Source organism: Chiroxiphia lanceolata, chromosome 15, assembly GCF_009829145.1.
Source record: "Chiroxiphia lanceolata isolate bChiLan1 chromosome 15, bChiLan1.pri, whole genome shotgun sequence".
Classification (NCBI taxonomy): domain Eukaryota; kingdom Metazoa; phylum Chordata; class Aves; order Passeriformes; family Pipridae; genus Chiroxiphia; species Chiroxiphia lanceolata.
In genome coordinates this window covers 12,207,227-12,220,836 of record NC_045651.1, presented here as the reverse complement: position 1 = coordinate 12,220,836, position 13,610 = coordinate 12,207,227, and the positions used below count along the sequence as shown (strand labels likewise).

The 13,610-nt window shown below is 41.1% G+C and overlaps 1 protein-coding gene across 4 annotated transcripts in view; it reads left to right on the top strand.

Annotated features, from left to right (window-relative positions):
* SGCD (sarcoglycan delta) overlaps positions 1–13,610 on the top strand; it is a 322,812-nt gene that overhangs the window by 244,246 nt on the left and 64,956 nt on the right. For all 4 annotated transcript variants that reach the window (XM_032702866.1, XM_032702867.1, XM_032702865.1 and 1 more), the window contains exon 4: positions 7,243–7,344. In XM_032702866.1, the coding sequence (XP_032558757.1) occupies positions 7,243–7,344 (102 nt within the window). The remainder of the gene's footprint in view (positions 1–7,242; positions 7,345–13,610) is intronic.

The following is a 13,610-nucleotide window of genomic DNA, read 5'->3' as shown; positions in this document are numbered from 1 at the left end:
GATGTGAAACCTTACTATTTGCATTGGAGCAAAAAAGCGGAAAAGTGCTCAAGAGAACACGGCTCATTTTATAATGCTTCAGTGCCAAAGTGCTCTGTAACAAGGAGCTGGAGGCGTGAAAGCCAAGTTTCGATCTCTTCCCTGCTGTACCGATGGAGAGGGAAATTGTTACCCTAGAGAGGAATTCTGCATGTGATGGTTGAGTTGTAGTAACAATACTGGCATTCATAATCATCTCCCCAAAAGGTCTGCTAATCTTTTTCCCTGCAAAAAATATATATATTCTCAGAGGGGTGCTTATTTCATAGAAATCCTGCTTTTGTTGTGTCACACGTGATCATACTTTGAGTAAACTCACCAGCACTTTGCTTTGGAAAGAAATACCTCCTGCCTAAAGTAATTTCAGCAATATGCAGTAAATCCAGAGCAGAGCTTTCTTCAAGCTTTGGCGGAAGGATTTGTTTAGAAATTGTTCCAAGACTAGTTTGGAATTGTTTCAAGGGATGACATTTAGTTGCTTTGGTCAGTTGTAACTTATTTGAAACAGTAATTGGAAAACCACATTTGATTCTGTTCTTTCTGCCCATTAAGAGTTTTCTCCTTAACTTCCACTAAAGCGAATTCATCAGTGGCTTTTGCCTTTCATGAGAATTTCATAGGGCTCTTTGAGTAACCTTCATCATGAGTGGTGTTGGCTCTGGTGAGCACACGGTCATTGTGGAAGGAACAGATAGAGGGAAAAGGTGCTACAGGAACATGCACCTGGAAGACATCCCTAATGCCAACATAGCATGCAAGCCCAATGGGAATAAAGTCAGGATCTTCTGTATCACAGTTTATTGCTGTAAATGGATGTATTTTTAGTTCTTGTCCTCTTCTCATTGTATCCTCATCATCTGCCTCTTGTGCAGTTGTGCAGAGGAACTCACAAAACCAGAAGTTACCACTGGAAAGGAAGGGCTCTGAGCTTCTCATGGGCTTCGTTTGGGCTGCATTTCACATAAACCATAATGGTCTGCATTTCCTCCACTTGCACAAAATTCCTTCATAAGCTAGAAGCCACCTGACTCTCCTGTGGCTGTCACAAATGACTTCATACCTGTGGAAGGAACTTAAACGTGCCTACATAACTTATACACCAGAGGTCTTTTTCCATTGGGTGACTCCCACAGCTGGTTTTTGTTCATTCAACTCCATGTCTCCCTGTGACTGATAACTGCAGCACTAGAGATTATTTAGAGGTGTCTTCTCACAGGCTGTTCTCAAGGTTCTGGATGGAGCCTTCAGCAGGGAGCTGCTTGCTAATCTTGCAATTTATAATGTTGTTTTAGTGCACCGAGTAGCTGCAAAGATTTTAGCTGTGCTTCATCTGTGTCCCCCTCCTTCCCTGGAGAGGGTATATATACTGTCTCACAGTGATGCAAAGCGCTTGGGGTCACCTTCCCTCACCCACCAAGGTCTCAGCACAGTGATCCTGCGCTGTGCCTGTCACCTTTAAATTCAAATGCTACCGGTAAGATATCTGACAGGGACATCTCAGGTCAATAAGCAGAGGAAGAGGGAGATGAATGCCAGTTGTGGATGTGAGACCTCATAGTGCAATTCACAGCATAAGCCTGGATCTGTGCACACAGGGATATGATCATATAGGCTGTGTAAAACTACGTTGGCTTGTTTTTCTCTCTGCTGTCCACACAAACCTGAGTCCGTACATGAGGTCTCAAAGCAAGGTCTTATGCCAGAGGAAGAAGCTGTCACACGTTGTCTCCTTATGTTGGAGTGTATGTTGCTCTGGACTGTGCTGTGTAACCAGATTTAACTGTATAGTACTGGTGCTGCTGTTAGGGGGTTAGGCTCTTCTGGCTTCCACAGGAAAATATTGCTGCCAGTCCACAGCTGGATGCTGGGATTCTTATAAAGATGGCAAATTAACTGAAGCAAATGAGAAGGAGGGAGGGAAGATCCAATTAGAGCAAGTAGGTGTTCGAGCTGAGGTATAGCTCTGAAGCACTGGCAACAATGCGTTCTGTACAGACCTTCCTTCAATCCGTGGAATCTGGAAACATTTAATGTCAAGTCAGAGAGAGAACAACAGCTCAGAAATCTTCCTAGGAAGGGAAGAGAAAAACCAGGTCACTTGCATTTGCTGGGGTTTTTTTCCTAACTTTGGATGTATTGAGCTGTGTAATAACTTGCACATATCTGGAAGCAATGCAGAGCACAGCAATCAATAATACAAGCAACGATAATCAGGTGTTTCAGCCATCTGACATGAGCAGTCTCCAAAGATAATTCTCTCCCACAGGACATTGCTGAACATAACTTCAGTTTATTCCTAGCAAAAAAGTGAATGCTTACCTGCTGTGCAGAGAAACCTTGACAACATTTTTCCTCCTGAAAACTGGAAAGGAATGGAGGTGCAGGAAAAACCATGGGGAAACACCTGCTGGTGCTGGTGGTGGCCAGCAGGCAGCTGGAGCAATCTCTGTTCCCCATCACTGGTGTCCTTAAAATCCTGACAAAGACCTCAATAAACAGCAAATTTGCCTCGATGTTCAGAAATTTCAGGACAACAGAGGAAGCACGGAAGAGTTTGAGGCTGAATTTATTGTTTGTGACAGACAAAGCATCCTGGGACACAGTGAATACGTGTCACCACCACCTTGGTTCTTGACTGGGTTAGGCTGCAGTGTGAGTCCAGCCTGGTCTAATAAAGCTGCCCATGAATGGCAGAGAGCACCGAAAGTTACCCCCGTCCCTATGTGTAAGCAGTACAGGTTGGTGTGGTCAGTCCCACTTCCAGGTATTTATCATAGAATTGTAGAAATGTTTGGGTTGGGAGGGACCTTAAAGATCATCTAATTCCAACCCCCCATGCCATGGGCAGGGACACCTTCCACTAGACCAGGTTGCTCAAAGATGACCTTGAACACTTCCAGGGTTGGAGCAGCCACAGCTTCTCTGGACAATATGTGCCAGGGCCTCACTGCCTCACAGGGAAGAATGTCTTCCTAAAATCTAATCTAAACCTAATATCTCTCAGTTTAAAGACTCTACCACAGCAGTTACATCTCTTTGGTTAGGTTGGCTGTTTTTTCTTATTCTGATAACTGAATCTCCCTGCTACCAGCCATACACTTAAAAAAAAAATTAAAGTAACCCACAACTGTTAAAAAGTAAACCAAACGGGGTTTTAGCCACTTGTATGGCCACATTGCTACCCAAAAGGCAGAGAGGAGCCTTGGTGATCAGATGGCATCAATGCTGGGCTGTTCCCCTAACACTTATACCGTCATTCATAATTGGCTGTAAAATTGAATTGCTTCTCAGGCTACTAAAAAAAAAAACAAATTCCCTTCTCATTGAGCATCACCAAAATGACATTTATGTTATTCAGGATTGTTCTCCACTTTCAACCCAGAGCAGTCAGCAATAGCACATACATTTTTATGGTTGTCCAAGGCAAGGCATTGCATAAAAAGAGAGAGGGCATAGATGATATAATTGATGTGAAAGTTTTTGCCATGTCCTACCAAGAAGCGGAATAATTCAGACAAGGTGGTAATGTAAAGTTCCTGACTCTGTGCTTCCTGTTTGGAGCTTTCCTCCTAGGAGCTCCTACAAAGCTGGCTTGTGCCTGCACAATAAAGTAATTCACTCTGCCGAGGAGTCTATTAATAAAAAGGAGAGAAACAATGATTGTCAGATGTTAGAGTATCAAATAATCAATACTGGTGGTTTTTTATCCTTATTCACAAGCAGTAGAGTGGCAGAAAAGGATATATACCAATCACAGACACAATGTTTAATAAAACATTTTGGTCTTTGTCACTCTAGGCAGTTTTCTGCTACATTTTATAGGTCACAGTCCATGAAATTTCATAGGAACTTTCATATATATTCTCTGTAGCAGAATATGACATTTATTTGTTATTAAACCATATAATTTAGGGAGGATGAAGATACTTTATCCAAAACAACTTGTGAAGTAGTCTTTCACACAGTGATATCTCTCTAATGTGTCTGTATTTTGGGACCTTTATATAATTCTGCAAGCTTCTTCTTATTTTTTTTAATGGGAAATAATAGATGTATATTATTTTATAATGACTATACGATAAGAGGCCACGATACTTGTTAAACTCAGGTTACAACCTTTCCTTGTTTTTTCACCTGCTGACCCAGACTGTCAGCTTTAATCATGAGAAACTTGAGCAGCAGCGAGTTAGTCATAAGTCAGTGCTAAGCATTGCATCTGCTCCCAAACACCAGGGAGGTCAAGACAGGACATCTGGTGGGGGTAGCTTTTATTGATTCTGGCAACCACTGGAGGAAGGAAAGGTGAGTGGGGATTGGAGATTGAGAAGAAAACATGGGGAAGCACCTCTTTTTCTCCAACCCAGTGGCTTTGTAAGAGAATACACCTGCTTTAATTAATCAAATGTGTTTGTGATGTTTTGGTTGTAGTATGTTATCCCATAGGCCTGATACCTCCTTTGGGATATATAGGACCTGCTGGCTGTGAGCTAAATGTGTGTTTTTAATATAATCATATGTATCATTATGATAGAACATAGTTGTGAGCCATCAAAATTTCTGGTTTGCCACAGCTTGGTGGTGACTTGACAAGTCCCTTTTTGGCCATAGGTCCACATTACTGGTAAAGTATTGCCCCACTTCAGCTCAGGAGCAAGCCCTGGAAATGGTCAGCATTGCATATCCACACAGGTGGTCATTCTTGCAGCTGTATGTGGCACATACCAGCTCGCCTGACCTGCAACTTTTCTTAATAAAACGAGAGAAGACACTGCTATGTGAAAGAAGCCCTCAAAGCTTGTAACCTTACTGAAATGTCTGTCTTGAGAAAAAAAAAATAGGTTTCTTTTTAGCAGCCCAAAACATGTGAGGGTCTGCAGATAGCTGTAATAATTCCTGCTCACTCGAATCGCAAAGCACACTGCTATTAAAATTTAATCTGAGGTTTTTGGTGCATAATCACATTTCACTCATTTTTCTCCATCCTTTTGTTTGAAATAAATGAACCCCTTCTGTGCCACCACCAACCCAGAATTCACGAGCCAATATTTTCCACCCAGGCCAAGGAATGTAGCAAGTGGTGTTTTATGAGGCATCTCTCATCCCCTCCCTTCAATGATCCGTAGCATTTTCAGCATATGTCTCTCAAGTTTGCCTACAGCTTTCAGTTCAAAAGCAGATGACAGCGGTCACTTTATCACCCAGCATCACCTTTGTTCATAAGACACCACGCTCTGGCAAGAAGGATTTTAACTTGGCAGAGAACTACCTGGGAGAATGGTACTTCTTGGAACAGGAGAACCTCTGGCAAGTGACCAGTGTCACTGCTGAGCTGTGACATGTCTTTGATTTTTATCCCTCCAAATTCATGCCTTTTGGCAGTAGTTCATGGAAGTCTTTCTGGGTTCTCCATTCACTTGTAATGACGGTGATTCCTCTTCTAGTGCTGGAGGTGCACTCGCAATGGGAGGGAGAGGGAGTAGAGAGGTGGGAAGGGGTTTGGCAGGTGAATTAGAAAGCATGCAAGATGTATATCCAAATACATGCAGTTTCCCTGGATTTTCCAGGTCTCCTCTTGGTCTTCTTAGGGCTTCTACTCAAGTGCATTCCTCTTTCCTAAAAAATCCCTGAAACAACTGAGGTGCTAGTGTTACTCTCCAATCCTAGTGACTTCAGGCAATTTTTGTGCTAAAAGGTATTCTTCAGACCATCTTTTTCTCAGAAAAACAACCAATTTACCTCAATCCTTGCAAACTTTGAAAATCACCCTGAATCTTAGAAACAGTACGTTGCATTTGATGTGGTTTTGATTATGGATGTACCTGTGCAATTCTCTACCCACACCATGCTTCTGTCACACACACCCCTTTCTAAGCAATTATAGCCTAAATGTAGCTAAATCCATCATCTTAGTAGAAGTTAGAGCTTTTATGTGTCAAAGGTAAAATATATTTTGGTACAGTTCTGCTCTGTGCCAGTGTATCCATATACCTGTCTTATTGCACTAAAAAAAAAAAAACAACCAAACAACAACAACAAAAACAACAACAAAATAAGAAAAACTCATAAAAATTTGACATATTTTCTTTGCTCTTATGTTTTTTCAGATCTTTCATTACATCTTGCACAAACATAGCTAAACAATTTCTAAAGGGGCCATTTGCAGTCATCTCTTGGAGGCCAAGAAGATTTTTGCCATGGAAGTACAGGATGCAGTAGAATGTGGAGCCTGGGAGGGCTGGGGAGAGGGTGGGGACTGAGAGCTACAACTGTGGAACTAGGACTCAACAGAAACCATCAGTCACTTAATGCCTGGCCAATGGTCTTTGCAGTGGTTGGTTGAAGGGCATGGGAATGACTCAGAAGACCCAAATATTTGAATGCAGAGGTTCAGATTGCTGGGATGTACTTGGGATGTGCAAGGAGCAAAGTGAGGGCTCCCATCCTGAGCTGATCACTGAGGGAGAGAAAAGCCAGAAATTAGCCCAAGACAGGAGAGCAGCCTTATTCCTTTTGTATCATTACTTCTTCCAGAGGGAATATTTGCATAAATGTATATTCCAGTAAAGCTGTGCAGCATCTTAACAGTATTGAAAGCACAGAAAAGACTGTGACACTTGAAAATAATCAGTGTGATTCCACATCTTTTTATTGTAAAGGCTGATAGCCCTAAAGAAATCTCACCAAAGATTCCATGTTTTGCATAGATTTCCCCAAATAACAGGGGTCAAGTTCCCTACCACATTTTATTGCAATACTGCTATGCAGCCAAACCTTATTTTCTTGATTCAGTGGAATCACATATTCTCTGTATGGAGTTTGGCAGAATTAATCACACAGTCTTTATATGATTTGCTATGAATGAGAAGGTATATTAATATACAGGCAGATGGTGGATATTACAGTGAATAGTTTCCTGTTAACACAGAGCATTGCTGTATCTCTGTGAGTAGAGAATGATTTAGCTTAAAGGAACATCTTTCATCTGTGTAAATGGTTTACTGGGGGGCACTGCAGATTGCTCTGAATAGAATTTATTTTTTTTTTCACAGAAACCGAGCGACAAGGATAACAGAAGTAATTGCATTCTCTAGTGCCTTCCAGTGCTATATGTGTTATCTTCTATGGAAAAAAATCAGCTATTGGCAACCTGGTGAATTTAGTAATTGTAACTAATGGGGTTGTTTCTTTTTGTCTGTCTTTTAGGATGGAATGGGGAACCTGAGAATCACGGAAAAGGGTCTGAAGCTTGAAGGAGATTCAGAATTCTTGAAACCTCTTTACGCCAAAGAAATCCGGTCAAGACCAGTAAGTTTTTGGGAAGGGAATCAGCATGTTTCTGTAGCCCTAACAGAAAGAAACCAAGAAGTGGCAGGGTGATGTCATTATTGGATAAATTACTTTGGCCACTGGCCACTTTATACAAATGCAATTTGGGGAGTGAGGCAGTGGGTGTCCTTTGAAGATTTCATTCAGGTACTGTATCCTCTGGGCAGTTGCAAAGTTGATACTCATGGGTTTGGTTTGTGTAAGCCACAGTTTAAACATTTCTAGGACCTCTGAGGTTTCACACTGTCTTTTGCCTTCTTTTGAGATATATCATAAACAAACCTCCACTGAAGGACCTAATATTTCTATTAGGTAAGAAAGGAGATATTAGAGGCAGAGGGCTGGCAGGTAGTTTTGAAATCCAGCTCTCTTTTTACTAGTTATGCCTTTTCTGCAGAGAGCAGAGAGCTGATGCCTTGGCACAAGGGCCTGACCTGTTGTTTGTTGACTCAATGAACCTGTATTATGTGCTCAGTCCTATTTCATGTTGTTTTAAAATTATGTGCAGTTAAAATTCAGTGCTGCTTAGAAGTGACTGTGCGACAAAAGTGGCAAGAATGTTAACAACTGAAAATGAGAAAAAAACCAAGTGTGATTGAAATGGCATTTTCATAGCAGCACTTCATTTACTGTCGGTGACTTTTGCTCTTTCTAGTGCAATCCTGTTTGTCCTGAGCAGCTTTAAAATAACTGAAATGACTACAGAGAGTTTCCAGGATCTTCTTCAGAAGATATCATCTGTCTTATTTCCTGATCTAAAGTGTTGAGTCAGATACCAACCTTCCATTTTGATAACAATGGCAGATAGCTAATTAAATAAACTTAACATCCTTTTATCTTAGCATTTCAGTGCTCTTGTAGAAATTGGAACTTGTAGCATAATGAACACAACAGCCAATACAATATCTGATTTAATTATTGAAGGTTGTAACCTCTGCATGATGGCTAGGAATTGATTTGAACAAGCATAATCATTTAGGAAGAAAACTTAGTAAGAAAACCTTCCTATCTCTAAATGTTTTCATCCCTGAATTAAAACTGAACCATAAAACCTTACATGTCAGATGCTTTTCAACATACAATGTGTGGGAACCAGGTGCAGCACTTGGTTTGATAAATAGACTGACAAATTGCTACTTACATTTCTTTTTCTCTACTTATGTTGATGGAAATAATATTTGATTATTAGGAGAACTGAGAACTACTTGCTACTGGGGAGTTTACTGTTTTCTTATTACCATATTGATCTGCATTTTCATACATCAGGCAGTACAAAAGGTGCCCCGTTCCTAAGGTTGTGAAAATAATTTCCACACCACTGACAGATTACTGAATACATGGAACAAGAAGTAGAAGGTAATGCCTGTGTGTGTTCCTTGCTTTATCCCCTATCCAGGATTATTTTTACTGTTAGTGGAGAAGGTTTGATCTACAGTCTAGTGAGCTGGAGCATCCCTGCAGGCTTCAGTGGATGAGTCCTGGGAACTGTATTAATTATATAGTTACACAAACCATATGTATAGTTTCTCTGACTTTTCACTGGAATAAACTGGATTAGCCTGTGCTGGCTTTCCGGCTGCTCGTGATAACTCTGGAATTACTGTTGGGCTGGGGGCAACAAGAGTGATCCTCTTGCTTTCAGACAACTGATTTATTGTGCTGTATGTGAATTTAGCTTTCTGAAAGCAAAGTGTTGCAGTCAATCGAAGTATTGTAGTTATAGAATATTTTAAAATACTATTAAATATTCAACACTATATTTTTTCAAAGAACAGTAGTATGACCCAGTGTTGTCTTGGAGGGAAGTGTGCCTGCAGCTCCTGAACCTGATGAATATTGTTAAAATAAAGTGCCAAACTCAGCACTCAGTAACAGCTGAACATCCATACTAATTCCATAGTGATCTTCTCTGGGTTTTCAGAAGTGCATAATGCAGCTTTAAATATGTGAAGCATAACAGAAACAACATGACAAATAACAGCAAAGAGCATCCCAGAAATAATCTGACATAGACAATTTTTCATATGTTTGATGAAACAACCTAAGAGTTGTGTACAGTAATAAATAATGGTTTCATATAAGTTCCAAAGACTTTCAGACGCTGGTTATTTATAGAAGAATTTAATTTTAATTTTTTTAAAAAAACACAACAGATTTAACTCAGTATTTTTCTGTGTTGTGGATGGAGGGGTGTTGGTGCTGCCAGGGAAGGGAAGCAGAAGAATCACTTTTTGTATTAATGGCTGAAGTCCCATCACCTCTGTGCAGTGAGTTTTCCCACTCGTGTGTCTCTGTGGTGCTGCTCCCCACGCTGCCCTGCTGTGGGCAGAGCTGGGCAATCCCTGCCAAAATATCTGCAAAACGTGAATATTGATTATTATTGAAGGCCTGAATTTGTCACTGCTACCTGTTCTCTGCTGCATCTCTGAATTCCCAGGAAGGCAGTAATTACAATAATACACAGGCTTGCTTTCCTGGGAGCCGTGCCTTCTGTTTTAACAATGGGTTTGGATTTCCTCTTAAAAGTGGATCCCTTTTCAAATTAATTTGGCTGGAAGGGAAGATCAAGGTTTAGAGAGGAGGAAAAGCCCTTAAATGTCATTCCATGAGACTGGCTGTGGAAAACCCTCTGAATTTCTGTAGTTCGTGCCTTAAAGAGCCCTAGTAGGTTCTGCTGCTTTCACCACCCTACAGACAGAGTACTTGCACTTAGATCTGCTTCTCATTGCAACTGAGACTGCAGCCATGAAGGACTGAATCTGTTGTACCATGACATGCAATCAATAACAACCCAACAAAGGTATCTTTCTGTAAGTCCCTTCAAAAGGGGAAGAAGGATTAGCAGAAGGATTGGACTGATGTGGTTTGGTTCCAGGCCAGAGAAGTGGCCATTGAAATCACTGAGATGAACTGGCTTTTAAATTCTTTCTGCGCCACAGCTGACACCCCCCAGGCTTGCTTTCATTTTCCCTCACCCACTCAAGAGTGATCTCTCCAAACCCCTCTGTCTCTACACAGAGATGAGGGGCTCTGCTCCTGCTGTTTCCCCATCCTAGTCCTGGCTCAGTAATACTGGGTTTATGGTATGGATTAGAAGTCTGTTTTCAAGAATCAGATCTTGCAGATAACCTTTAGATAAACTTAAGGCTTTGCATGAGCCTAAAGTTTATCTGGAGGTTAATGAAAAGTAACTGGTGGTAGCAGTGTTTGCACCCTTGTAATCTTAATGCTTAGTTTTAAAGAAATGAGATAGATGAGTTCCCTTTTCCAGGAGTGTTCAGAGCATCTTAAACTCCCAGCAGAACATATTGTACACTGAACAGTATTTTCCATGCCACTTGCATGGAACATGAGCATCTTGCTGCCTTTAATTAAGAAGTTAACTGGACCATGAAGTATTACTTGTGTAAATAAAAGTGATTTGTACTTAGTCAAGAAGGTGCATTAGGAATTCTCACATTTCTTTGCTTGCAGATAAATTATGGAGATTATTAAAAATTGGAAGGGTCATCTATAAACCCATCTGTAGCTCAGCTGCACTGTCACTCTCAAAATGTAGCTGTCTTTCTAACTGTGGTAATTTATTGTAGACTATCGTGTGAACCATCTGCTTGCTTATAAATCAGACCAACTTTGACTGAAAGTTGCACACAGCAGCACAAATTGTTAATTTTATGTGCTGGAAAGCAATGGCAACGGTTTAGGGGTCTTCAGTCTTCATTGCCTTAATTGGAATAGAAATTTAAAACTGGAAATTTTCCTGCCTGTGTTGAGATGAGCTGCTAAGAAGCAGGTTGCCCAGATTTAGCTTTCTTAGTGCAGTTGGGGTGTTTGGAAGCTTGCCACATCCAGGTCTGCAAGTAACTTAAAAGGAGCAAGACAGAGAACAAGCTATGTGCATTTTCCATTCCGATAACAAGAGAAATAAAATCCTGTGCTGTGATAACACAGGAAAATCCAGTGAATTACTTCTCTCAGGAGCTGTGTGACAACCAATGAGATGATAATCTCAGCTTTAGGAAGCAGAGAAAGACATTGCCATGATAGGATTAGGAAGGGTTTGCCCTTTCAATGTTCATTTCAAGTGCATAGATAGAAAAAAATAAACCTCGGTTTGCAAATGTTTACACCTGGACTTAATTTTTCTTATCCCGAGTCCTTTTAAAGACAAGAATATGGATTTCCCTGACAACTTTGACTTTGCTTCTGAAGAAAGCACTTGACTGAGGTCCTCCCTGTTCAGCTCTCTTGCAGGCTCTTCTATTGATGGCTCTGGGAACACAGAACTAAACGTGGGCACCAACCTTTCCTGTTTGGTCTCTTCTACCTGGGGGAGTTCCAAGCTCTGTTGTTGAACAGAGAGATGGCAAAATTCACTGAACAGATTTTGAGGAGATCTTTAAGTGTGTTTTAGAAGAGATCTCTTATTGTATTTAGATGGTCTCATGCTGAAGGCCTGCTCCCCGTTATTTTTAATCAACTGGGGAAAAAAAAGAGTTTAGAAGAAAAATCCTATACGTCAAAGGAAAAAAAAAACCCTGAGGCAAAGGACTATGTCTTTTGGTTATTTTCCTTTCTTTGGGTAATGTTAGAGGACCCTGTCCTACTCACTGTAGCAGTGAGTGTCTCTCTGAAAGCAGCATGCTTGCTCAGATCACTGGAGCAAACCTGCCCTCATTTGAAGCCATACAAAATAACTAGTGACTCCAGTGGAACTGGGGCTGTCATTAACACTTGGCTGGGATTCTGCAAGGGCATCTGTTTGGTCTAAAAAATTCACAGTTGTGAATTAGGGCTGATAGCTGCTATTCCCTTTACTGGTGTTTAGTAAGTTCTCATCAGCGTACAAGCTAGACTAGCGAGTGCATAAAATATGCTTCTCTGTCCTTTACATTTTCCCTAGCCAGTATTTGAATGATAGAAAATTTAAAGGAAGCTTTTAAGAGTGATAAGTAATTATTTTGCCAATGTATTTTGCCTCACTATGTTCGGATCTGGAGGAAGCATGCTATAATTTTAAAGCACAGAAGCACTTCTGTAATGGACCTATTCTTTTGTATTATTTGCTCTGCAGGTCTGCCTGCCTCCAAGCTAAAAATACGCCCTGAAAAACAATAAACCATGTATTTGGATTAAACAATGACATGTGCCCACAGTGGGGCATACCTGCCTCATAGCCATAAATACATATTTATAAGCAATATAACATACTAATTTAGATAAAAAGGCAATGCAGATGGCAAGATAATTGCAACTTTGTATGAGGTTCAAACTGTGTAGTAGAAATGTAGCTTTCAGATAGATAGCATGAAAGAAGGCTGCTATTTTTTTGTAAAAGAAGACAGAATAATTTCTTTCCTTCCTTTGTCAAAGTTTACAGGGAAATAAATGGATATTGAATTAGTTCCTGATGATTTGGTCTAGCAAAGTGCTTAAGTGTTTCAGCATGCTCACTGAAACCATCACAGGGTGGAAATGAAGTTTGTCTCACCATGCTGCCATCAGTCAGCAGTCCCTGGGTGCTCCCACCCCCTCTTAGGCCATTGTTCCTCCCAGCATTTCACTATTCCCTTAGAGAATGGATCTTATAGAAGAGAGGAATCTTCTTTGCATATTATGCTGCATACAAGCCAGGGAGATCTCCTGTCAGCTCATGGAGGTGTTGGTCTCCTGGCATTGGCCTCTGGGGCAGTTCAGCTGCCACTGTAGCTTCAGGTAGAAAATCTCTCACTACCTGAGGTCGACCCCTGAAGCACAATAGCTGCAGTCAGGATAGATCCTGACTGAATCTTCATAGCTTGCTCCTTCTTGATTGACTTTTGGTTCAGATGTTAAGATATTGCCCTAATAACCTGGGGGGGTTGGGGGGGGGGGGAAGAACAAGGTTTCTCGTGATGGCAGAGCCAACAGAAACAAGTTTCTTGCAGCCATGCCTGGCCATCTCCTCTATTCCCTGTAAGGTTTGTTGAGCATTCCTTGTGGCACCACTCCAGATAGCTTGTTAGATTCCATGCCAGTGTGCTTTTGCTATAGATGTGTCTCAGTTTGGTCAGTTTGAGTCTTGCTTGCCTGACAGTGATCAGCAGAGAGGAGACCTGGCAGTCAGAGGGGGATGCAGTGAAAGAGCAAGTTGCAAAAGGCATCATTTTGGCAGAAGTGTCCTCACCTCATGTACAGATATTTTTGCCATCACCATCCAAAGCAGATTGGACTCTGCATACAGCAGTAGGCTGTGAGGGTCCAGT